Source organism: Bos taurus, chromosome 3 (assembly GCF_002263795.3).
Source record: "Bos taurus isolate L1 Dominette 01449 registration number 42190680 breed Hereford chromosome 3, ARS-UCD2.0, whole genome shotgun sequence".
Taxonomy (NCBI): Eukaryota; Metazoa; Chordata; class Mammalia; order Artiodactyla; family Bovidae; genus Bos; species Bos taurus.
Window position 1 is genome coordinate 78285538 of NC_037330.1, and position 27117 is coordinate 78312654.

The following is a 27117-nucleotide window of genomic DNA, read 5'->3' on the forward strand; positions in this document are numbered from 1 at the left end:
CGGTAGGAGAAGAGTGACTGCTTATGAAGCTTTTTTTTTTTTTTTTAAATCAAGAGCTCATTCTTGGAAAACTGGAATAGAACATATGTAAATGTTTTAATGAATAGAGTGTTGAATAAGTTTTTTTGTGGCTCTGAAAAAAGTGGGAAGAGAAACTAACATTTATTGAATTCCTGTTATGTGCTACTCACTTTATGTATATATAATGTAATATGGTCCCCAAGGATTCCCTGATCACTCAGTTGGTAAAAAATCCACCTGCAATGCAGGAGACCCCAGTTCGATTCCGAGGTTGGGAAGATCCCCTGGAGAAGGGATAGGCTACCCACTCCAGTATTCTTGGGCTTCCCTTGTGGCTCAGCTGGTAAAGAATCCGCCTGTAATGCGGGAGACCTGGATTTGATCCCTGGTTTGGGAAGATCCCCTGGAGAAGGGAAAGGTTAACCTACTCCAGTATTCTGGCCGGGAGAATTCTAGGCACTATATAGTCCATGGGGTCACAAAGAGTTGGACAAGATTGAGCGACTTTCACTTTATGGACCCCATAACAGCTATAGGAAGTTTGAATTAACCCTACATATATTTTTTTAAATTAAAATTTATTTTTATTTTATTTATTTGGCTGCATTGGGTCTTAGTAGCGGCACGTGGGCTATTCAGTGTTAGTTATGCAGGATCTTTAGTTGCTGCATGTGGGATCTAATTCCCTGACCAGAAATCAAGCCCAGGTCCCTTGCATTGGGAGCTCAGAGTCTTAGCCACTGGACCACTGGGGAAGTCCCTGAATGGACCCTATTTTATTAATGTGGAAATAGAGGTTCAGAGAGACCGAATATCTTGCCCAGCATCATACTGTCAGCGGGGTAGTAGAGTCAGGACTTAAACCCAGGCCTGATTGCAGGAACCATGGTCTCTTCAGTGCTCTGCCTACCTCTAGCTAACCCGAGCAGAAGCACCCTCCACCCTTTAGCTTTGGGGCAAGAATGTAATGTAAAATAACTTGATACCTCATGGCAGCACAGGTGTTCCAAATCTTCAGGCCAATTTGTACATGAGAAAGTTGGAATAATTAATGTGGTTAGGTATTTTACAGACTTGGCAAAAAATGTAATTTTCATTAATTTGAAACTTTGACTAGTAGCTTGTAGCTACTTGAAAAAATTGACTGAAGGAGATATTTCTTCATTCCAGAGTGATGATCATTTAACTAGAAGTTACCTGCCAGGTTGTAGCAAAATCTGTGCATGTTTTGAAGTTCACTAGCCTACTTTCAATTTTAAATGCTTCAATATAAGTGTTTACTTATAGTGGAAAAAATGACTTTGCCACCTATATTGTGATGAGATTTAGCTTTTACTCTTCTTTTTTAAAGCTTCCCTGGTGGCTCAGATGGTAAAGCGTCTGCCTACAATTCAGGAGACCCGGGTTCAATCCCTGGGTCAGGAAGATCCTCTGGAGAAGGAAGTGGCAACCCACTCCAGTATTCTTGCTTGGAAAATCCCTTGGACTGAGGAGCCTGGTAGGCTACAGTCCATGGAGTCGCGAAGAGTTGAACAGGATTTTTTTAAGGCAGAGGAGTGGAAAATTTGAGTAATCTTTTTGTTTTTCTTAATAAAAATGACAAGCAAAGGTCACGAAAGGTTTTTTGAAAGAATAATGTTTTTAAAGAATGACAGAATGTATCTAAATGCTTTCAAGTTGGGATGAAAAACTAATTAAGAGACTGAACTCAGTTGCTTTGTGATCAACCCTATCAGTGTTTTTGGGTTTCACGTGTTTGTTTATCCTCATTCTGATTATCAATTAATATGATTCTTATAAAATATTTCAGTTCAGTTCAGTTTAGTTGCTCAGTCATGTCCAGCTCTTTGCGACCCTATGAATTGCAGCACGCCAGGCCTCCCTGTCCATCACCAACTCCTGGAGTTTACTCAAACTCATGTCCATCGAGTCAGTGATGCCATCCAGCCCTCTCATCCTCTGGTGTCCCCTTCTCCTCCTGTCCCCAATCCCTCCCAGCATCAGAGTCTTTTCCAATGAGTCAACTCTTTGCATGAGGTGGCCAAAGTATTGGAGTTTCAGCTTTAGCATCAGTCCTTCCAGGGAACACCCAGGACTGGTCTCCTTTAGCACTGGTTGGATCTCCTTGCAGTCCAAGGGACTCTCAAGAGTCTTCTCCAACACCACAGTTCAAAAGCATCAATTCTTCGGCGCTCAGCTTTCTTCACAGTCCAACTCTCACATCCATACATGACCACTGGAAAAACCATAGCCTTGACTAGACGGACCTTTATTGGCAAAGTAATGTCTCTGCTTTTGAATATGCTGTCTAGGTTGGTCATAACTTTCCTTCCAAGGAGTAAGCGTCTTTTAATTTCATGGCTGCAGTCACCATCTGCAGTGATTTTGGAGCCCCCCAAAATAAAATCTGACACTGTTTCCACTGTTTCCCCATCTATTTGCCATGAAGTGATGGGACCAGATGCCATGATCTTCGTTTTCTGAATGTTGAGCTTTAAGCCAACTTTTTCACTCTCCTCTTTCACTTTCATCTAGAGGCTCTTCAGTTCTTCACTTTCTGCCATAAGGGTGGTGTCATCTGCATATCTGAGGTTATTGATATTTCTCCCAGCAATCTTTATTGGAGTATATAGATGGATCTACTGGCTGGCAGGCTTAAAATCTCATGTTCTTTTTCTTAACATTCTCTCCCTCTAACGTTCTTGGGTAGTTATTAAGTGCTGTTATGTGTCTCTGGGCTCAGGTGATATGAAAGAAAGATGAACTAGGTGGTATTCTTGCCTCTGGGGATCGTTTAGTTGTCTTGGGGAGCAGACCTGTCAGCAGCAGAGTCATCAGTGTTATAGGTTCTGTGGGAGAACTGTTGGGGGCATTGTGGGTTGGAAAATGTAAGTGGATCAATTCTACCTCCTTGCTGGAGAGGGAATGCCTGTCTTATGGAACTTTGCCTACAAACAGAACGAAAATACAAATGATATGAATAATCAGTACTGTTTGGTAGGTTTTGAATTAAATTCGGCACTTAGGAACTCCAAGAATTCTGAGTTTGATTCTGTTTCTAAGTTCCTTTGTTTCTAAATTTTTGTATGCTTATTACTACAATTTCAAATTTAGTTGGGATTCAGTCAGTTCAGTATTTCTGAGCATATTTCTTGTGCTGAGAAAGGCCTGTGCTAAGTTCTCTTGGGAATATGTGAGAAATACAACACAGTCTTTGCCACTCAAGGAAGACATTTGACATGCTCCAGAGGTGGTGTAAGATCCAGCACCAAAGTGTGTGCCAATCAGTCAGTACTATAAGTGTTGTAGGAGGAAGCAGGTGTGGGTGAAATATCAAGCTTGGCTTATTAGAGAAGGTAGGGTTTGGTTTTCTGATCCACCAGCTGCAACAAGTAACACTAACCTGTTCTTTGAGTGTCATCATTAGAGGTATGACTTACAGAAGTGGTTGAATGGTTTGCTTTTATTGACCAGCACAGAAGCACTGGGGGCGGCGGGGGGCGGCCAAAGATGCCTAACACGTCCTAGAGGCTCATGGTATCCTGCCACAGGTTGCAGTTGATTCCTTCCCCTGAAAGGTTCAGTTTCGTAGTCAGTGGACTGCTTGTCTGAAGTTCTGGCAAAAGGGTTCGCGTTACAGAATAGAATAAGTGGCAGGATTTCAAGTAAGTGTTTTTTCTTAAGTCCAGTTCATGTTCTGTGTGTGTCTTTTAGGTTGGGTTTCCCCTTCAAAATATGTGTATGTTAAGTGGGCAAACATTCATGTATGTGCATGTATTTTTTTTTTTAAAGAGTAGACACTTTTGATGTCTAGCTTTAAATAGAACTGCTCCATATTAACAGTTTCAGTCTACTTCTGGTGTTCAAGTAATACTTCACCTGTAGGATATGGTGCTTTGTACCTGATAAGATGCTTCCATGTTAATCATTTTCCCTAATCTTCATTGTGTACCTGTGTGGTAGGTTGTTCATCTGGTTTATAGAGGTTAAAGACATGCTTGAGGTTACCTGATGACAGAGTTTAGTACTAAAACCACTCTGCCTTTTTTTGTTTGTTTGACCATACCATGAAACTTGAGGGATTTTAGCTTCCTGACCAGGGATCAAACCTGGGTCCCCTGAAGTGGAAGCACAGAGTCCTAACAGCTGGACCACCAGGGAATTCCCTAAAACCAGTCTTTCTGACTCCAAGGAGATCTCTTGCTATTTGCCTGACCACATCTCTCTCCCAAAGCCATTTGCTGACTCCCTGACTGACTTTTTCCCCTGTTCGGGACTATGCATACAGAACAAGCTGTTAAATGGAAGAAATATCTCAGATTAGTATTAGAAGTGGAGTCTCTGCAGCTTGGCTTTGTTGTTAATTGTTTACAAATAATTATTTCATTCAGCAAATATCTGTTGAGTGCTGCTTATATGTCAGGTGCTGTTCTAAGTTAAAAACACATGCCTTTGCTTCAAAGGAGCTTGCATTCCAATGGTATAAGATAGACTAAACATAAATTATATAGTAAGAGCTATAAAGAGAGGTAAAAGAAGGAAGAGAGTGATTAGGGAAGTACTATTTTGGATAAGATGATTAGGGAAAGTATTTTTATAAGCTTCGTTTGAGCAGACACTGAATGTATGGACTCAGAGACCAGTTGGTGTGGCTCTTTAGAAGGGGTAGTCTAGGCCAAGTATTCTAAGGGCTGAGGTAGGAGCTTGTTCACAGGGGATGTTCTCTGAAGAGGTAAATATCAGGAGAAGTCAGAGTGGGCCTTGAAAGATGTAGAGGCAGAGAAACAAAAGGTACATTCCAGGTGGAATTGACAACCTGAGCACAGGCACAGCCCCAAGGACCAGAATCTTCAGTGTGGTTAGAAGGTGTAAGTCAAGGACTTGGAGCCTTTAGCAGAGAGCCTTTGGAGAGCATGTGGTTCCAGCCCCTTATCTCACAGATGAGGGAACTGGGGCCCAAAGAGGGCTCTGGACTAGATCCCAGATTTCCTGACTCTACAGCTAGTGTCTCCCTCTTCCTGCCACACCATACCCCACTTCCTTCTAAGTTGGAACCAGTGCTAGGCACAGGAATTTGAAATTTACTATGTCGATAACGACACATCCCTAAAAGTTTGTGACATAAGTGGTACAGCTGAGAGAAGTTGGGGCCAGAATGCAAAAGACCAGCAACTTCCAGGTCTGTTTATGAGCACTATCTGGCTCTGGGCAAGTCCTGTCTGCTCTCTTGGCCTGTTCTGTCACGTGGTAACTGAGTAGGTTGGATCTACTAAGTTGATGGGTTCTGTAGGTAGGGCCTTTTCAGGGCTGAGACAGCATGTCTGAGGAGTAGAAGGCACGTCAGTGTGGAGACTGAGCTGCTGTTCCTGACAACTGGTATGAGCCCAGTTGCTCCCTGACTCCTAATAAGCTATGCTAATAAACTGCTCTCATCTATTGGACTTATGGCTTTCCTGGCCTAGAGCTATTTTATTTGGAAGATCTCTATTGAATGAAAAGATTGCCAAGATAAATTATTAAATGAAGAAGCGCAGTGTAAAATAGTGTATCTGGTATACTAGCTTTAGAATAAAATACAAAGGAAAAAATAAAAATATATGTACACATTCATTTAATTTACTTACTGTTTAAGTAAAGACACTATGGAAGAATATACATGAAACTAATAAAGTAATCACCAGTTTGCTTGTGAGAGAGAAAACAGGAAAGTGTAGAACAGAAATGCAATGGAGACTTCATTACTTTTTTTTTTTCTGATTGTAGAACTGTATGAATTTATTTAAACTGCATTTTAAAAAAGGAACATAAAAAAAGATAAAGTTTTTTTTCTGTAAATAATGGCTATCCAGTGATGAATTCTAAACTTTAAAATCACTGGGGGAAGTGGGGCAAATTAACTTGTTTTCACTGTTTCGGAGTTTCAGACTCCTGACCCAGGATTCAAACTGAAGCAAAATCAGATCCAAATTATTTTTCTGAAAATCCCACTGTTAACCTTAGGAGGGAGAGAAGGGAAGTCTTCCCTCTGTTGGAGCAAGAACCCAATAAGAGGGCTCTGAAAGGCCAGCACCCCAGGGAGGCAGGAGTTATACAGAGCAGTTGATGGGGCTGGCACAGCTTTTAAGGAAAAATTGAAAGCCAGTGAGGAAAATAACTAAATTTCTATAAAAGTGAAAGGTAAGATCCGGTTGTACAACTCATCCCAGTGAGCACGTAATACTTGTCCTTGGCAAAGTGTTCTGAGAAACCGTGTGTGTGTGTGTGTGGTGTAATTTTTCAAAAAGTTTAAGTTCTCGAAGTCCTGGGCTTACCAGAAACCAAGGAACCGATATATTCAGCATTTAGTTTTTCTAAACACAAATCTTCTAACTTTAAAACATACTCCTTAGAAAAAAACAAAACCAAAAACTGTGGTAAAGCCAGCTTTTACTTTTAACAGAAGATACCTAGTTAACATTGATAAAGGTGGAGCAAGCACCAGTTAACTAATGGCTTTCTGAAGTGTCAAATTGAAAAGACTGTGTTTCAACTTGTTAGTCGCTGCCTCCAAAAGGGAATGTGTGCAGCACAAAGCCAGCGATTCAGAGCGTCGGGAGCTGGAGCCTGGGTTACTGGCAGCACACCCTGTTAGGTGTTCTCACGTAGGGGTGGGAGAACAGACCCTTTGCTGTAGCTCTCACAAGGCCGGCACTGTAGGCACTTGCACCCTGTATAATGTCTTCATTCTGTCACTGGTTAAATTACATGGGTCAGATGAGTTTTACAGGAAAAGTTCCTGCACAGATTATCTATTGGGAGGTATCTCTTACTAAGCATTGCTACTAAATAATGAAGAATTATTAGGCTGTTGCTTTAGCCTGTCCAGGGTTATAAATCTTTTCTGGGTCACTCTGTGAACCATTATAGACTGATTCTCAAACCCTGAAGTGTTCTTTCCCGTATAGAGACAGGGCCCTTCTGCTTTTCTGGGCCTTGGTATTCTCAAACATGATATGAGTGGATTGGATCAGTTATTCTTTATTTACGAATGACTAGATCTTTCTCTGTGATGGGGTTAATGGTGACCTCCTCCAAGGGGGAGTATGCCATACCCAGGTCTAATGCACCCAGAGCCCCTTGCCCCTGTAGCCGTCCACTGCTGACCCATACCTCCCAGGGGATACTCAAGCAGAGTTCTGTCTCAGTCTCTGTGGGGTCTCTGGTCCTGGTGTGTACAAGGTTTGTTTGAGTCCTCTGAGTGTCTCTGGCACTGGTATGGGGTTTGATTCTAAAGACAATTTCGCCCCTCCTGCCATCTTGTTGGGGCTTCTCCTTTGCCCTTGGACATGGGGTATCTCCTCAAAGTCACTCCAGCGCTGTGCAGCCACTGCTCCAGTGCCACAAGACTGGGAAAACGGACTCTTTTAGGGCAGGAAAAAACCCATGTGTGCACCAGGACCCAGGAGAAAGGATCAGTGACCCCACAAGAGACTGGCCCAGACTTGCCAGTGAGTGATCAGGAGTCTCCAGTGGAGGCATGGGTTGGCAATGGCCTGCTGCAGGGTTGGGGGCACAGAGTGCATCAGTGCATGCTTGGGACCTTTTGAAGGATGTTGCCATTATCTTCATTCAGTTCAGTTCAGTCAGTCAATCATGTTCGACTCTTTTCAACCCCGTGGACTGCAGCATGCCAGGCTTACCTGTCCATCACCAACTCCCAGAGCTTACTCAAACTCATGTCCATTGAGTCAGTGATGCCATCCAACCATCTCATCCTCTGTCATCCCCTTCTACTTCAGCCTTCGATCTTTCCTAGCATCAGGGTCTTTTCAAATGAGTCAGTTCTTCACATCTGGTGGCCAAAGTATTGGAATTTCAGTTTCAGCGTCAGTCCTTCCAATGAATACTCAGGACTCATTTCCTTTAGGATGGACTGGTTGGATCTCCTTGCTGTCCAAGGGACTCTCAAGAGTCTTCTCCAATACCAACGTTCAGAAGTTTTGGCTGGATGGACCTTTGTTGGCAAAATAATGTCTCTGCTTTTTAATATGCTATCTAGGTTGGCCATAACTTTCCTTCCAAGGAGTAAGCATCTTTTAATTTCATGGCTGCAATCACCATCTGCAGTGATTTTGGAGCCCCCAAAAATAGGTGTCTCTAATTTTCTTGAAGAGATTGCTAGTGTTTCCCATTCTATTGTTTTCCTCTATTTCTTTGTATTGATTACTGAGGAAGGCTTTCTTATCTCTCCTTGCTCTTCTTTGGAACTCTGCATTCAAATGGGTATATCTTTCCTTTTCTCCTTTGCCTTTCGCTTCTCTTCTTTTCACAGTTATTTGTAAGCCTTCCTCAGACAACCATTTTGCCTTTTTGCATTTCTTTTTCTTGGGGATGGTCTTCATCATTGCTTTCTTTACAGTGTCACAAACCTCCGTCCGTAGTTCTTTAGGCACTCTGTCAGTCAGACCTAATCCTTTGAATCTATTTCTCACTTCCACTGTATCATCATGAGGGATTTGATTTAGGTCCTACCTGAATGGTCTAGTGGTTTCCCCTACTTTCTTCAATTTAGTCTGAATTTGGCAATAAGGAGTTCATGATCTGAGCCACAGTCAGCTCCTGGTCTTATGTTTGCTGAGTGTAGAGCTTCTCCATCTTTGGCTGCAAAGAATATAATCAGTCTGATTTCGGTATTGACCATCTGGTGATGTCCATGTGTAGTATTCTCTTGTGTTATTGGAAGAGGGTGTTTGCTATGACCAGGGTTCTCTTGGCAAAACTCTATTAGCCTTTGCCCTGCTTCATTCTGTACTCCAAAGCCAAATTTGCCTCTTACTCCAGGTATCTCTTGACTTCTATGTTTGCATTCCAGTCCCCTGTAATGAAAGGGACATCTTTTTTGGGTGTTAGTTCTAGACGGTCTTTTAGATCTTCATAGAATCATTCAACATCGGCTTCTTCAGCATTACTGGTTGGGGCATAGACTTGGATACTGTGATAGTGAATGGTTTGCCTTGGAAACAAACAGATCATTCTGTCATTTTTGAGACTGCATCCAAGTACTGCATTTCGGACTCTTGTTGACTACGATGGCTCCTCCATTTCTTCTAAGGGATTCTTGCCCACAGTAGTAAATATAATGGTCATCTGAGTTAAACTTATGCCACAGAATTCTTTTCATTCCCGTGGTTTGTTTTATATTATACTACCAGCACCTGTAGAGCCAGAGACTGTTCAAAATAGGACAGAAACCTTAGAAAGCATCTTTGTATGTTCTGTCTGTAATCATACCCCCAGTCAGCCAGGATTGAAGATTGCTGGCCTTGTGGCAGAGAGCGCATCTACTTCTGTATCACAGAGAATGACCAAGCAAGTCATTTTCTTCACAATAGCTCTTCATCAGTGTTTTCTAGAGGCAGATGTTTTAAAGTTTGTTTTTTTTTTTCCTGAATAACAAAGTACATTCTCACTGTGCCTTCTTTATTTCGTATCTTCAAGAGAAGAAAAATTTGCTTGCACATCTATCACTGAGAGATGACAGTGGTAGAAGTTAAAGTGAATATTCTCTCTGAATGTAAATTATGTATACATTTAAAGTGTCTGCATTTTATTCTCTCACTGATTCTCACAAGAGATAGATAGATGGAGCAGTTGTCTATATTTGTAGCATAGGCAGCAGAGAAGGCAGTGGCACCCACTCCAGTACTCTTGCCTGGAAAATCCCAGGGACGGAGGACCCTGGTGGGCCACGGTCCATGGGGTCGCTAAGAGCCGGACACGACTGAGCGACTTCACTTTCACTTTTCACTTTTATGCACTGGAGAAGGAAATGGCAGCCCACTCCAGTGTTCTTGCCTGGAGAATCCCAGGGACAGGGAAGCCTGGTGGGCTGCCGTCTGTGGGGTTGCACAGAGTCGGACACGACTGAAGCGACTTAGCAGCAGCAGCAGCAGCATAGCTAGAGGCTTACAAAGGTTAATGACTTCCTAATGGCCTCACAGGACATTAGTGGAGAGTTGGAATTAGAACTTTGGCTTTTTGACTTAGTAACCGTGTAGAACCATCTGGGAGAAAAAAATTCAGACTATATTGCCTTGTCTTTGGTTTTCCCCAGTAGTGCTGATGGAAAGATGATAAGTTATAGGACTGCATGGGCGTTTACTAGCTGAATAATTTGGAGAAAGTTACTTAATATTTCTTAGCCTCGAGCATAATAGCTTAATAAGTTGTGGATTTTATTTATTTATTTATTTTTAATGCTGTTTTATGGTAGGGAGAGTGGACTCCATTGTACTGTAAAGCTGTTAGGGTTGTATTTATCCTGCAGCTGTACTCTCAGATGGCTGCTGCTTGTTCTATCTCAGCCAAGACCCATTCCTGTGGCAGAGCAGGGGGGTGCAACTGGCTGCCTGACCCATTGACTGGCTTTCTCCAGAGATAGGCTGAGTATGTAGGGAAAGAAAAAAAACATCTTGGGAGAATTATTTTTCTATTTTTGAATTATATATAAATGGAATTATGTCAATGAGATTTATTTTTAGTATTCTACAGATATAGTTATTATGTTCCCAAAGGGCATTGTGCACTATATATGTGGGGCATTTTTCTGAATAGAGTTTAATGTTCAGTGTAGAGAACATTGGGCTTGAAATGTATTAAGTCCCCCATTGATTAGCTGTGTTACCTAAAGACAGTCACTCTTTGTCTTCTGGGAATAATAAGACTTGGCCTTTCTACCTCACAGGCTTGTTGTAGGAATCAAATGATGGGGTGTATATAGAAGCACTTTGCCAACTATAAAGTGCTCCACAATACACGGCAGTGCATTTTTAACTGTTAAGGCAGTGCATTTTTATTGCCACTGTTTATCCCTTCATTATCAACAAATTCAACTGAACTATCTTCAGCTCAGTGCTCTGAGGCCCACCATGGGGTCTGGAGCATGATTGAGTTTTAGTAGGTGTCAAATTGTACATTGAAAGCGGTAAAGGATTGTTGAGAGAGAAAGGATGAGAAGAGAAAAAAAAATATATATATATATTTAAAAAGGCTTAAGTGGAACTTTTAGGGATGAAAAATATAATCAGAATTTAAAAATAAAGCAGAAAGTATCAAGCAACAGATCAGGCACTACACAGGAAGAAAAGTTCAGTGAGTTAAAGAAACAGCAATAGAAAGTGTTCAAGATGAAGGACAGAAAAAAAGACTAGAAAACAAATGAACAGATTATTAGTGATGTGTGGGATAATACTAAGAGCACTAACATTTGTGTAACTAGAGTCCTGAAAAAGGGCTGAGTGGGGGGCAGAAACAAATTTGAAGAAATAATAGCTGAATTTTTTCCAAATTTGATGAAATCTCTAAACCTGCACACACAGGAAAGTCAATAAACCTTAAATAGAATAAACATAAAGGAAACTGTACCATAGAGAGGGACATGCCATAATGCTAAAGGGTTAGTATAGGTGGGTATAACAATCCTAAATGTGTACATACTTGATGAGAGAGCTTCAAAATAATATGAAGCAAAAACTGACAGCACAGAGAGGATAAATAGACCAACCTGTTGGAGATTTTAATATTCTACTTTAAGTAATTGATAAAAATACCTAAACTGAAGGTCATTAAGGATAGAGAAGACTTGACCAGCACCATCAACCAGCAAAGCCTAACTGGTGTTTGTAGAGCACTTCTGTCAAACAGCAACAGGACGCTCATTCATTTCAAGTGCGCATGGAACAGTGCACCAACATGGACTACGTTCTGGGCCGTAAAACAAGTCTTGGTAGTTTAAAAGAATTGCAGCCATCCAGGTACGTGTACTGATCAGCCCAGAATTAAACTAGAAGTTAAAATATATTAAAAACAAGAAGATTTAAATTCAATGATCTAAAGTGTCTCCCTTAAGAAACTAGAAAATAAGAGCAAATTAAACCCAAAGTAAATAGAAGGACGCAGAAATCAATGAAATAGAAAACGGAAAAGCAAAGTGAAAGCTGGTTCTTTGAAAGGATCAATAAAAGTGCTAAACCCTGGCCAATTAATCAGGACAGAAAGTCAGAATACACAAATTACCAACATCAGAAATGAACAAAGGGCATTATTACGGAGCCTATATATATTAAAGGGATAAGAGAATTATATGAACAATATGCCATAAACTGAAAAACTGAGAAGTGTACAAATTCTTGAAAGACAAAACTGTAAAAGCTCACTCAAGAAGAAATAGGTAACATGAATAGCCTTACTCTATAAAATAATTAACTTGCTTGATTTAGTTAAAATAATTAAAAGTCCTTGTTAATAGGGCTATTTAGCCCCATCTTTATTAGAGAAATTGGATTTGTAGTTGAAAACCTTATGAAAAAGGACACTTTAGGCCCTGATCACTTCACTGGAGTGTTTAAGGAAGAAACAATGCTAATTCCACATAAATTCTTCTAGAATGTAGAAAAGGAGGAAGGAACACTTCCCAAATGATTTTTTTATGAGGCCAGCATACCCTCTACCACTAGCTGACAAAAAAAATTATAAGGAGAGAAAAAAACTGTAGTCTAAAAAAATCCAGCAATATATAAAAAGGACACTATCTCATGACCGAGTTGTGTTTATCTCAGGAATTAGGGTTAGTTTAAAACTGGAAAATTAATCAGTATAATTCATCATATTGGCAAGAATAAAATAGAAGAAGGGCTTCCCTGGTGGCTCTGTGGTAAAGAATCTGCTTGCCAATGTAGGAGATACAGGTTCGATCCCTGGGTTGGGAAGATGCCCTGGAGAAGGAAATATCAACCCACTCCAGTATGCTTGCCTGGGAAATCCCATGGACAGAGGAACCTGGCAGGCTACAGTCCATGAGGTCACAAGAATCAGACACAACTTAGTGAGTAAACAACTGCAAAAATGGAAGAAACATGTCAATAGTTAGAAAATGTAGTTGATGAAAGTGACACCCATTTATGGGTTTAAAATTCTCTGCAAACTTGGAATAGAAGGGAACTTTCTCAATCCAATAAAGGACATGTACCAAAATAATATGTTGCTATCGTACTTAGTGGTGAATGACTCAGTACCTTTTCTCTAGGACTGAGAACAGGGCAGGGATGTCCACTCTTATATAATGTTCTATTCAGCATTATACTAGAAGACCTTATCAGTGCAAGAAAGTAAGAATAAGAGATTATAAAGGAAGAATTTAAAATACCTCTATAAAAACCATGATCATATATGCAGAGAAAAAAGAATCTAGAAAAGAGTGATTCAGTTCAGTTCCGTCGCTCAGTCGTGTCTGACTCTCTGTGACCCCATGAATTGCAGCACTCCAGGCCTCCCTGTCCATCACTAACTCCCGGAGTTCACTCAAACACGTCCATCGAGTCGATGATGCCATCCAGCCATCTCATCCTCTGTCGTCCCCTTCTCTTCCTGCCCCCAATCCCTCCCAGCATCAGAGTCTTTTCCAGTGAGTCATCTCTTCGCATGAGGTGGCCAAAGTACTGGAGTTTCAGCTTTAGCATCATTCCTTCCAAAGAACACCCAGGACTGATCTCCTTTAGAATGGACTGGTTGGATCTCCTTGCAGTCCAAGGGACTCTCAAGGGTCTTCTCCAAACCACAGGTCAAAAGCATCAATTCTTCAGCACTCAGCTTTCTTTACAGTCCAACTCTCACATCCATACATGACCACTGGAAAAACCATAGCCTTGACTAGACGGATCTTTGCTGGCAAAGTAATGTCTCTGGTTTTGAATATGCTATCTAGGTTGGTCATAACTTTCCTTCCAAGGAGTGTCTTTAATTTCATGGCTGCAGTCACCATCTGCTGTGATTTTGGAGCCCCCAAAAATAAAGTCTGACACTGTTTCCACTGTTTCCCCATCTATTTCCCATGAAGTGATGGGACCAGATGCCATGATCTTCGTTTTCTGAATGTTGAGCATTAAGCCAACTTTTTCACTCTCCTCTTTCACTTTCATCAAGAGGCTTTTGAGTTCCTCTTCACAAAAGAGTGATTAGAACTAACTAGTTTACAAAGTTGTAAGATAACAAGGTCAGCATGTGAAAATCGACTGAACTGTCATTTACCAGCAGTGAACTTTTGGAAACTAAATAGTACCATTTACAAAAGCTTCAAAAGTATGAAATACTCAGGGAAAAGTTTAGCAAAATATGTCTATATCTGTGCCCTGAAAACTTGACAGAACAATAATAGATCAACGAAACAGAGCAGAGAATCAAGAAGTAGAAATAGACCATGTGGTCAGTTGTTTTTGTTGAAGTTACCTGAATAAATCAATGAGGAAAGGATGATCTCTTCAACAAATGGTGCTATAGCAATTTGACATCTGTATGCAGAAAAATGAACCTGACCCCTACCTCAGGAAATACACGAAAGTTAATTGAAATGTATTTTGAATTGCATTGTGTTGTTCCTCCCCTAAGTCATGTTGAGGTCCTACCCCTGGTACCTCAGTGCCTTTGAAATAGGGTCATTACAATTCATTAAGATGAAAAGGTAATGGAGTAGGGTATACCCTAATCCAGCATCACTGGTGTGGTTAGAAAAAGAGGAAATTTGGATACAGACAATAACATAGAATGCCATGAAAATATGAAGGCAAACATCAGAGTGATGCCTCAGTAAGCTAAGGAACACCACATTGCCAGCACATCACCAGCGTCTAGGGCAGAGGCATTGTCCCCCACATCACTCAGCAGGCACCTACCCTGCTGATGCCTTGAGCTTGGACTCCTGGCATTTAAAACCGTAAGAAATGATTTTTGTTTTTTAAGTCGCTCAGTTGGTGGTACTTTGCTACAGTAGCCCTAACAGATTAACAGTAACAAGTTTTCTAGGTCCGTTTATTTTGGTTTTTTAAAACCAAATGAAGGTAGAGCACTGGGAACTCTCACACAGTGCTGTTGGGAATACACTTGGACATTTCCATATAAAAAGATACATTTACTGAAGGAACCAAAAGTATTATGTCAAGTTAAAGAAGGCACCTATAAAAGAGTACATACTATACAATGCCATTTATATGAAATTATTGAATGGCAAAACTCCAGTAACAGAAAGGAGATCAGAGGTTCCCAGAGGCTGTAATGGGGGAGGGATTGACTATAAAGGGGCAGGAGGGACCTTTCTAGGCTAGCAAATATTTTTGCTTTACAGAGATATAATGGACATTTAATATTGTGTAAGTTTAAGTTGTACAACGGTTGATTTGATAGTTATGTATTAGGAAGTGATTACCATAGTAACATGAGTTAACCCTACCGTCACCTCACATACCTGCCATTTCTTTTTTTGTGGTGAAAACACTTAGGATCTACTCTCTTAGTAACTTTCAAGTATGTAAACTTCATAGTTTTGTTAACCATAAAACCGTTTTTGCACATTAGAGCCCTAGAACATATACATCTTCTAAGTTACAAAGCCAACATCTCACTGTTTCCCCCTGCCAGTGCCTGGCAGCCACCATTCTGCTCTCATTCTATGCATTTGGCTTTTTTAGATTTTTACACGTAAGATCAAACTCTGTCCGTCTTTCTCTGTCTGATCTATCTCACTTTGCATAATGCCTTCAAGGTCCGTTTATGTTGTTGCAAAATGCAGGATGTCCTTTCTCATGGCTAAATAATGTTCCATTGTGTGTGTGTGTGTGTGTGTGTGTGTGTGTGTGTGTTTCATCCTGACTGTAAAATGTACGTTCTTGCCAACAATATACAAGGATTCTCTTTTCTCCACACCGTTGTCAGCACTTGTCATCTCTGATGACAGCTATTCTAACAGTTGTGGGGTGCTATCTCATTGTGGTTTTAATTTGCACTTTTTTAGTGATGTTGAGTACCTTTTCATGTACCTGTTATCCATTTATACCTTTTTTTTGGGGGGGGATATCTACTCAATTCCTTTGCCCCCTTTTTAATTGGATTGTTTGGGGTTTTTCTTGACGTTGAGTTATACGAGTTTCTTATGTGCTTTGGCAGTTAACCTCTTATCAGATATGTAGTTTGCAAATATTTTTCCCCATCCCATAGGTTGGCTTCTCATTTTGTGGATTGTTTCTTTTGCTTTGCAGAAGCCTTTTAGTTTGATGTCGTCCCTCTTATCTTTGCTTTGGTTGTTTGTTCTTTTGGTGTCATAGCCAGAAAATTGTTGTCACAATCAGTGCCAAGGTGCTTTCTCCTCTGTTTTCCTCTAGGTTTTATGGTTTTAGGCCGAACTTTCTTTATCATGATTGTAATGGTGGTTTCATGCCTATACATTTGTCAAGACTCATTGAATTACACACTTAAAAATTGGTGAATTTAATTTTTTTTATATGTTATGCCTCAACAAAGAATCATAAACAAGTTGAATGTCTACTGTCTATCAAATGCTGTGATTCAACTAATGTGAAGTGGGTCCTCCCACCAGGGAGCTCCCCACCTGTAGATGTGGTAGAGGAAGACTTGAGTTCAGAGAGAAGGAAGTACTGAAGAGGAGTAGTGCTGAGGCCAGGGGAAGGAGCTCTCGATCTGGGGATGCCCCACAGAGGAACTGCTTGGCTTCTAGTTTGATGGGTGAGCAGGAGTCAGGTGAATGTCGAGGGGCAGGGCATTCCGGGCAGAGGCATGTGAGTGTGAAATGCATGTTATGTTTTATAAACCACGAGGAGCCGGGTATTGCTGGAGCCCTGGAGCTATGAGATTTGTGTTGAAGTGGCAAGAGTTGAAGTTGGACAGGTTGGCAGAGAGATAAAAAGTGGAATGTTCCTCAGATTTGCTTGAGAAACTCATATTGCAAGAGAATTTATGTACTTGAGAGAGAAACACTCCCTCATGGGTGAGAGACAGATGATCAATGCACACTGTCGTTTCTGTTCATTCCTTTGACTTTTGGCTTAGAAACAAAGGGGAACAACAGAAACTTTGCTTTTATAAAATCAACTGTTTTAAAATAGTAATTCTCCCTGGACAGACCTCAACTGAATTTAGGTAACTAAGACTGTTCTTGAGCTTTCACACATGACAAGGAAGAAATATGTTTTAAGATTTGAGAAAGCCATTATTTAATACCAGCCATCTGGGAAGATTGCTGAAATTAGCAAGACATGGCTTGTGCCTTCAAGCAAATAGCAGTTTCTTGGTACCAACATGGAGAAATATAAAATCTCACTCATGTTACATTTTGGAAAGGAGAAAACCTTACAAAACTGCTTGTTGATTCATTTCCATATATATGAGATTCTTGAACATCACTCTTTATCCTTGGAGTGATGCATGGAAGTGTATATATAAGACTGTGTGATGGGAGCAACCACACAGGGTTTTCATTAATGAATGATACCGCCGACTTGGAGGGCCTGCTCTAAAATCTGGTGCTTTCTTGTTTATTACAGGCATTGGATTTTGAAGGCTGGGCTGACACCCTCTTTCTTCTGCAGTTCACCCTCTCTTGTGTGATGGGGTAAGCCTTTGCTGCCTTGTTAGCAGATAGTTTTCCTAAAGAAATTTGGTCTAGTGTCTTTCTGCCTCATTCCTGTCTCTTGAATGTATCAGCTTAGGATAAACCTCCAGACTCAAGTGGTTTCACCATCCTTGGGAATGTACCCCCAGGGCTACCAAACTAATCTCAAAGTCATGCTTTTAGAAGGATGAATGAAAAAAACTAAATATTTATTCAGTAAGCTAGTATGTGATAAGCACCATTATATTTCAACATGCATTATTTAATTTTATTTCTACATTAACCATTTGACAGATATTGTTGCCCCCTACTCCTTACTGCCTGAGAAACAGGCTCAGAATTCAAATAAATTGTCTTAAGTTTGCAGAATTAGTAGGCAGTAGTAGCAGCTTTTGAATTTAGGACTGACTTCTCCCTACCATGTTGAAGAAGGCAAGAGGTATCTGCAAATGTGCCTCTTCTCTTCACCTCCAAATTTCCCTAATGGTATTTTTTCCCTCAACCAGTCATTTCAGTTGATATTCGTGACTGGATCTAGCCCAGGCTTGCTACATAGTGACTGGATGCTTCAAAATAAAGATGACACGGTAGCTTGGTACTGAGTCAGGCTCAGAAGCCTCATTGTAAAATCTGGGAGTGCCGGCTGCTGCCACTGTTGTTAAGTGAACTATATCCCCTCTTAAAGTAGTTCTCACTTGTTTTTCTTCCATCCTAAAGTATCTCTCTTGTCTTCACCCTGGTCCAGAATCATATTGCCCTCATGTTACATATATACCTGAGCCAGGGTCTGTAAGCTCTGAGCTTTGTATCTCAGTTAGGTGAATTAGGACTATGATCTAAAAAGATGACTCATGATTGTGAACGGTGGTTTCAAGGTTTTAGTGCAGTAGCTGGGAGAAGCACTTGATCATTAAATGGACATGTGTTTCTCTTTAATGAAATTAAAAAAAAAAAATCCAAAGCTTCAATAGAAGCAGCAGTGAGGTGGGAAAGCTCACAGGCAGTGTCTAGTGAAATGTACTATCATTTCCCTAGGCTAGGGGTTATTATAAAACAAGCAGTTGGATTTTACTTATAAGATACCTTTTCTTTATTTTTTCCAGATTTATCTTGATGTATGCTACAGTACTTTGCACTCAGTATAATTCTGCTCTTACAACTACAATAGTTGGCTGTATTAAGGTGAGTTGAAAAGGTACTATATTCTTTTCGGTGCCTGCTTTATTTGAAAAGTGTTCTTCTAAAATAAGTCTGACTGTGGCCTTCACCCTTTCATTCTTATTTCCTCACGTGTTGCCTTGCTGGTTTGACAAACTGTGGTGATGGTTTCTAGAACAATCCTGAAGAACTCAGGGAGAACATGATCTCCACTTTCAGGCAGCTTAGGTCTGAGGAGTGAGAAAAGGAGAATGCGTCATCTCAGAGGGGAGGAAGGAGAGTGATATTCAGCCCTGTTTCTGACAGGAAAGGTGACCAGCTTGAAACTGGTGGGTTTGTCCCTTTAACTCCTGACGAGAATTATTCTCTTCCTCGCTGAGCTCTGGCTGCGTTGTAGAAGGATGCCTGCCAGAAGCTAATCAAGAGTTTTCCTAAGCGTGAGCCAAGCCTTAAATGGCCCACTATTAAAAGCTGTGTCTGACATTACCAGTGATGTCATTTCCTCCCGATCCATTTTATTTGAGGGAGGCTCATTTGTCTTCAGCCAGGAGAGCCACATTGACTTGAATATTGAGCTGCAGTTAGCAGCTTGAAGCCTGAGGCCTCTTTCATCTGAATTTGTGATTCTAGTGCTTTAAGATCCAAGAGGCCGCAGCATCCCTGAATTCCAAAAGCATTAGTGAGGTAGGCTTGCTTTCTTTTTAAATTTTTTTTAATATAAATTTATTTACTTTAATTGGAGGCTAATTACAATATTGTATTGGTTTTGCCATACATCAACATGAATCTGCCACGGGTATACACTTTCTAAAAGAGCACAATAGAGAGAGGTAGGTCCTTGATCATTTGGAGGAAACAGCACAGTTCCCCTTGGGGCTTAACTTCTGGTGCCTCATTTGTCAGTCATGAGGGAAGGGATTGCAGAGTAGAGTTTGTCCTGGTGTGCTGTGTTTCCCTTTGTACCCGCCATGGAGTTGTATTCATAGATACCAGACCTCATTTTAGAACTAGATTTGGGTTAAAGCCTCAGAAGGTCTGCGATTTCAAACATAGAATTGGAGCGTTTGGTGTGAATAGAATTCTAAATTAAGCTGTAATAACTGTGTGACTTCTATGAAAGCTAGAGATAAGCATTTGAAGGCCTGGGCTGGCTGAGACAGTTTCAGCCCCAAATTTAAGATAGTTTCAGCCCCAAATTTGAGATTGTTTCAGCCCCAAATTACCTCTCCAGCCCTGTTTGGGTTTTGTAAAGTTAATGCTTCAGGAGCAAAGTAGATGGCTTGCCTCTTCAGAATAAAAACAGCAGGAACACGAGACACAGGACAGTTGGTGCCTTGTTTTTAACCAAGAAGAAGGATGGTATGGGAAAGCTATTTAGCAAATAACTAAACCTAATTGCTTAGAATTTCTTAGTGTACATTTTTCATTGTCATCAGTGTGAGGTATGAATACAGTAATGCTCTCATCAGCATTAAGTCCAGTGCTTTTCTTTTGATATTTCCTCCTCTCCACAGAATGATATGAACTTACTCAGTCCAAAGGGAATGGTTTTACTTCTAAACTCTAGAGGGAGGAAAAAAACTGGAGTATCTGATTATAGTTGACCCTTGAACAAAGCAGGTTTCAACTGCTAGGGTCCACTTTACTCATTATTGACCAGAGACATATTAATATGTTTTGTTACCCAAAAACTATTGACCAGAGACATTTCTGTATTCACTTACATAACAAATCGTCAGCCATAGGCGTTAGTGTCTGCAAAAATCCCCAGTCAATAATGTATTAACATGCCGAATTTTTTCAGTAGTAAATATTACAGTACTGTACCATCTGTGGTTGCTGAATCCACAGATGCCCAATCTCAGATAAGGAGGGCCATCCGTAAGTTGGGCTTTCCTGGTGCCTCCAGATGGTAAAGAATCTGTCTGCAATGCTGGAGACCCAGGTTGGATCCTTGGGTCAGGAAGATCCCCTAGAGAAGGAAATGGCAACCCACTCCAGTGTTCTTGCCTGGAGAATCACATGGACAGAGGAGCCTGGTGGGCTGCAGTCCATGCAGTTGCAAAGTTGGGCACAACTGAGCAACTGACATGCACACACAGATCTATAAGTTATACTCAGATTTTTCACTACACCCCAACTCCAGCTTTGTACAAGGGTCAACTGTGGTTTATATTGCTCTTGCTTCTCACAGCTGCTAAGGTATTGAAGGATGTGTTATACCTTCAGACAGATGGGAGTACCCTGATAGCCTTGCTGGTTTGGAGTTGGGCCAGAGTGGAGCTTCTTTCCTTAGCCTCCCAGTTACAACCTGGGTAGTTCTGTTCAGTCACTGTTCTCCAGCAGGCTTTAAGTTGCCTTCTGTGCTTGAAGAACCTAACCCACTAAACCCTTGGGTCAACATTCCTTGTTTCTCTTAAGTGTGGTGGTAAAATTACTTAGGAGAACTTGTTAAACGTGGAGGGTCCTAGGCCCACCTCAGATGTTTTGAATCAGAATCTCTAAAGCAGGGCATGGAAGTCATCAGGGTTTCCTGCTGAGTCTCAGGTAAACTAAAGGCTCAGAATTGTGGTCTTCGTTTTGAGCTCCCAGCACAGACCCTCCTGGTGAGTTCTACTTTGGGGGCATGAGTGTGTCTTCTGATAGAAAATCTTGGTTAGGATGCTTTAATATATAGTTTTTCTGACTTCTGACCGATACTGAGCAAAAGATTGGATTCTCTGTTCTTTCCTTTTCTGAAATTCTTGGGCAGTTTATGCTGACTAATCTCTCTTTTCCCTAAATCTCTCTATTCCAAGAGGGGTCCTGTTAATGCATTTTCCCAAGTTGCCTACCAGCCTTGTTTACAGTTACGTGGTATTTTTTTTTTCCCCTCTCAAATAATAAGAAAATTTGCTCTAAAGTGACTTTTTTTTCTCTATATTTAGACCTGGAAGAGGCCAACATAATTTTTAATGCTCTCTCACAGGGTACTACTCCACTATAAGAATAATTTTGAAGTTTATTTTTGGCCTTTTCAAAACACGATAAACACTTTACTTTCTGCTTTGTAGGCCTAATCTAAGAGAGGCCAGGTACTAAAAATATGTGTGACATTTACCGTTTTGGCAGTTGTAATAGCACAGGAGTCAGTGACTTAAGAATGGAAAAAAGGTTAGGGAAGAATTGAATAAGAGCTTAAACTTCGGAAATTTTTATTTTATCTTTGTGGTCTGAGGATAATTAAAAAGGAGCCAGAGGTTTTCACTGCTGTGGGCCCAGTTTGAGGCCTAGTTGTGAAAGTGAAGTCGCTCAGTCGTGTCCGACTCTTTGCGACCCCATGAACTGTAGCCTACCAGGCTCCTCTGTCCATGGGATTTTCCAGGCAATAGTACTGGAGTGGGTTGCCATTTCCTTCTCCAAGGGGGAATCTTCCTGACTCAGGGATCAAACCCAGGTCTCCTGCATTGCAGACAGACGCTTTACCCTCTGAGCCATCAGGGGAGGCCTAGTTGAGGAACTAAGATCTCACAAGCTGAAAAAGGAGCAAGATAAGCAGGTGTTTACACCTGGGAGATTAAGGGAGTTGGGAGAAGTGATTTTATGTTTGATACTTTGAGATGACTTCCCCTTGTTTTTTTAAGATACCAACAGAGTCCTCTAGAAATAGTCTTTGAGTTGGTAAATTCTCCATCATCCCCTTTTTCCCTTTCAAAAAAAAGGGAAAGATACTTGCCTGTAAGCAGATTTTCCTTCACTCTCCCCTTACAAAGTCAACTGCTATGTCTATGGGAGGAAAAAAACATTGTTTTTGAACTTGTTAAATGTGTAGAAATAGCCCTGGTAATAACAGTGATTCTTTATTTAGATTTGTACTGTCGGCCCATATCACAAGGAAGGGGAAAGTTTGATGATCTTTTTAGTATTCTTTAGTATTGGTGAAAGCATTTAGCTTCTGGAGAGACCAGGAAGAGACTGATGTTATTGTTTGTTAGTTGATGTTCATACTCATGCTACACTCATTTTAGGATCGTTGGGTTTTTGTTAGTTTCTCTTATTTGCTTTTGTAATTTAAGGATATATGTTTGGGTCATTGTGTGGATGACTTTATTTGAATATTGAAAAAGTTCAAACCTGTGTAACAGTATTTTGCCATTTTTCTTTTTAGAATATATTAATAACTTATATTGGAATGGTCTTTGGTGGAGATTATATTTTCACTTGGACAAACTTCATTGGCTTAAATATCAGGTAAGTAAAAATATTTAACTGTAATCAGTTGGACAGACAGATTTAGATTGTCAAATAGTCACAGTTAGCTTGGACTATTTAATGGCAAATTTGTTCACTTGTTATTAAACAGACATTTTTGGAATTCCTACAATATATTATACAATTAATGTCTTTTTGATAATGCTTTTTAAGGAAAAAGGAGAAAGTGGTTTCATATTTCATGCACAATTTTTGGGGAGTCTTTTCTGGAAGTTGAACTCCTTTTGCTTAGCCTTGAAAGAATAATCTTTTATTTATTGTGCTAGATGTCAGTGCAGTGTTCTTAAGAAAATTCCAGGCTAAAGAATAGCAACTCTCTTTATATTGCTTTATATGCATCTTACTTTGGACACATCACTGCATTTCTTTAGACTTCATTCATCTTTAACAATGATGAGGGTAACTTGCCTGAAGGAGCTTTTTTAGTTTGAGAATTTTGAATTTCATGGCTTTAAATACTATTTATATGCTTTAAAACCCTCAAATTTTAAAGACCTCTGTTCTGAACTCAGACTTGTATATCTAATTAGCTCACTTGACATCTCTGGCTGACATGTCCAAAACTGAACTCCTTGTATTTCCTCCAAAGTCTGTTCCACCCACAGCCTGAACATCTCAACTGGTGACACTCTATCCTTCTGGCCTCTCAATTCAACAGGCTTGGAGTTATCCTCAATTCTTCAGCTTGTACCCAACATCCAGTGTGTTAGCAAATTCGATTGGTTCTACCTTCAGAATACATCCAAAAAGATCACTTTTCACCATCTGCATTCCTTCCATCATTATCTCAGCCGCCAACATCTTTTGCCTAGATTACTGCTAGTCTTCTATACTTGCATCTCTGATTTGGCTCATCCCCACATCTCACCCCTAGTCAGTTCTCAAGAGTAGACAGTGTATTCCTTGTCAGAGCTAGGTCAGAACATGTCGCTGTTCTTTGTACTCCCCTCTCCATGTCCCACGGAGAAGGCGATGGCACCCCAGTCCAGTACTCTTGCCTGGAAAAATCCCATGGACGGAGGAGCCAGGTGGGCTGCAGTCCATGGGGTCGAGAAGAGTCGGGCACAACTGAGCGACTTCACTTTCACTTTTCACTTTCATGCATTGGAGAAGGCAATGGCAACCCACTCCAGTGTTCTTGCCTGGAGAATCCCAGGGATGGGGGAGCCTGGTGGGCTGCCATCTGTGGGGTCGCACAGAGTCGGACACGACTGAAGCGACTTAGCAGCAGTAGCAGCAGCTCTATGTCCCAATGTCCTGACAAGGCCCTACAAAGTCTGTCCCTCGCTTGCCCTTCAATTTCAATTTTAGCTCTTGCTTCTCTTCTCCCCCACTCTATTTCATCTACACAGACCTTCTTGCTATTCTTTTCGAATACAGGGCATGCTGTCTCTTTAGGGTGTTTGGACAGAATATTTTCTTTACCTGGAACACTGTACTGCCAGATACTTGCATGGCTGGTTCCCGTATGCCTATATATTTTTGCTCAAATGTTACCTACTCATGGAAGTTTACCCTGACCACCTTATGTAAAATTGCAACCTGCTCTTCCTCTTCTGATGCTCTGAAGCCCTCTTATTCTATTTTTCTGTTTATTTCTATGTATACTATGCATTTTCTATCTCCCCTGCTACAATGTAAGTTCCATGAGGGTATAGATCTCTGCCTGTATTGTTCACTTATCTTTTCAAGCTCCTAGAATGAGTTCTGGTCATTGCTTAATATTTGTTTGATGAATTCTCTATGGATTGGTGATTAAAAAAACACTTTGAAAACTATAAAGGTCTTTAATGGTAGTATGTTTTTAATTTACAATAAATTATATAACTCTCGAGCTTTTATATCTTTAAATGTAAATAAGTGATAATGCCTATTCCACCTTTCTTATGAATCAGTGTGAGATTTAATAATAAGATAATAATTCATTATTTTCCCTTCCATGACATTTATTTGCCATTATTATTGTTTGTCTTTTTAGAGGAAAATTATTTGTTATTTGTGGGGGTTGGATATGTTGTTCAGAGGTTGGATATGTAAATATGCCTGAGGATGGCATATTCTGGAAGGAGGACGAGCAGTTGGGTCTCAGATCTCATTCACAGTTGCAGTTCTGATACTTAACAATTGTGTGATTTTGAAAGCGTTGTTTTTTTCTGATCTTCAGTTTTCTTACATATTTCCATTAGAAACCTGTATCTTTAGAGTTGTTGGAATGAAATAATCCAATGAATGAAGTACCTGATTCATTGCTTGATAATTTATGCTTAGTAGATAATCAGTTTCTTTCATTAATAGTTGTGAGGAATGTAAGGATCAACATGGTGAACTAGTTCTGAGTTTGCATGTAGCCTAAGCTTCCTTCATTTCTAAAAATCTAGATTAAAGAGTCTTTATGATACATTATAGGCCTGATTCAGAAATGCCTTGATTTTTTTTTTTTTTTTTTGTCTCCTTCATGTAAGAACTTGATGGTTAAAATGAAGTTAAGAGCTGCTATTTGCATTTTCAGATGTCTGCAGTTAAATCTCATAACATAGTATCTTATAAGAAATATTGGGTTTTTTTCCACATTGCAGGCTATTTTAAAAAAAACTTCAGTGCCTGAGTATGTTGGAACGTTTCATGTGTCAGCCCAACATATGTCAAATCTAAAGTCTTGAAAGTTTCTTTTTGTGTTAAGAGGTGATTATAGTTCTGGTTAAACAGTACTGTTTTGCTAGCAAGATTAGTTGATAATGATGTCCTTGGTACTTTTCCCTTATGTAGTATTTTTAATAATTTCGAATTGCCTTCACATTTTATTGTAATAAATTTTACAGGCCATATCTCTTTAATCTCTGTTTCATTACAGAGTTAAGGAGAGTAAGTAGGATACTTATTTGCCAGTCAGCATTCAAATTATTTGCAGAGTTAGGATTAGAGTCCAGATGACCTTGTGTTTCAAATACCATTTCTTTCCCTTACAACTTGCATTTCAGTGTCTGTAAAGGAAAGTATATGTTGCCTTTTTTTTTCTTTCACTTTTCCTCTTTAAAAATTATGGTTTTGGGTTTTTTCCCATCTTACACTAGTTAGTAAGTGGACTCATGGATTACGAACATTACTTTTTGTTTTTTTTAATGTGAAAAACCAAACTTAGATTGGCTACTTAGTAGATTTCACATTGATTGAAAATGGTATGAATCCATCCTTGGCTGATTGCACTTTGAAAGAAATCACTAATAAAACTGTACTTGTGAGTACTCTGATGAATCTAGCTTCCCTTCATCCTGCTTGGGTTTTTTTTTTTTTTTGCTGTTTCAGGAAAAGTTAAATAGTCCTTTCTGATAGGATTCAATTCTAGGAAGCAAGAGGTTTGTATTGGTAGGTTCTCAGGCTCCAATTTGATTTTTTTTTTTTTTTTTTCCTGTCCCCCAGTAGGACTCTGTTAAGAGCCTGGCTATCTCCAACTTCCCTAAGTGCCTTTTTCCAGTGGCCAATTACTGTGTGTTCACTCAAGCTCAAAAAAGCAGAGCGAGTGGGGAATGAATGAATGAGTGGTGAAGGGTGGTGACAAAATGTACTTCTGTGCTTTCACCAGAAGTTGGCCTCTGGCCTGTGTCTTTGGCCCAAGTAATGCAGGCTTTCTAAATAATGACCCCAGCATCTCCATAACTGCCCAGGCTAGAATTCATAGAACTTTTGGAGTTTATTTTTATCTATGATTCTTTTTTTTCCTTCTATTAAAAAAAAAACAAACACCATGATTTAAATACAGTAAAATCCACCCCACCCCCATTTCCTGTACAGTTCTGGGAGTTTCGATAAATGCAATACAGTTATATAACTACCACCGCCATATTCAAGGTATAAAACAATTCTAATACCTCCCAGATCTCCCTGTGTCCTTTTTCATTGAACCTCTCTCCCCTGCAAAGATCTGTTTTGTATCCATATGGTGTCCCGAATGTTGTATAATGACACAAAATGTTATGCAGCTCTTTGTCTGACCTCAACATATTGCATGAGATTCCGTGTTGTATTTGAGATTCTGTGGTTTGCATGTACCAGTAGTTGGTACCTCTTTCCTGCTGACTGTGGATCCCTTAGGGTGGTATGTGCATGCTTAGTGGCTCAGTCATGTCTGACTCTTTGTGATGCTTTGAACTGCAGCGCGCCAGGCTCCTCTGTCTGTGGGGTTTTCCAGGCAAGAATACTGGAGTGGGTTGCCATTTCCTCTCCAGGGAATCTCCCCAACCCGGGAATAGAACCTG

The 27117-nt window shown here is 40.3% G+C and overlaps 1 protein-coding gene across 1 annotated transcript in view; it reads left to right on the forward strand.

Moving 5' to 3' along the window:
- Positions 1-27117, forward strand: part of SLC35D1 (solute carrier family 35 member D1) — a 43188-nt gene that overhangs the window by 11407 nt on the left and 4664 nt on the right. The window contains 3 exon segments of the mRNA NM_001082459.2: positions 17388-17455; positions 18559-18637; positions 22761-22843. Of these exon segments, the coding sequence (NP_001075928.1) occupies positions 17388-17455; positions 18559-18637; positions 22761-22843 (230 nt within the window).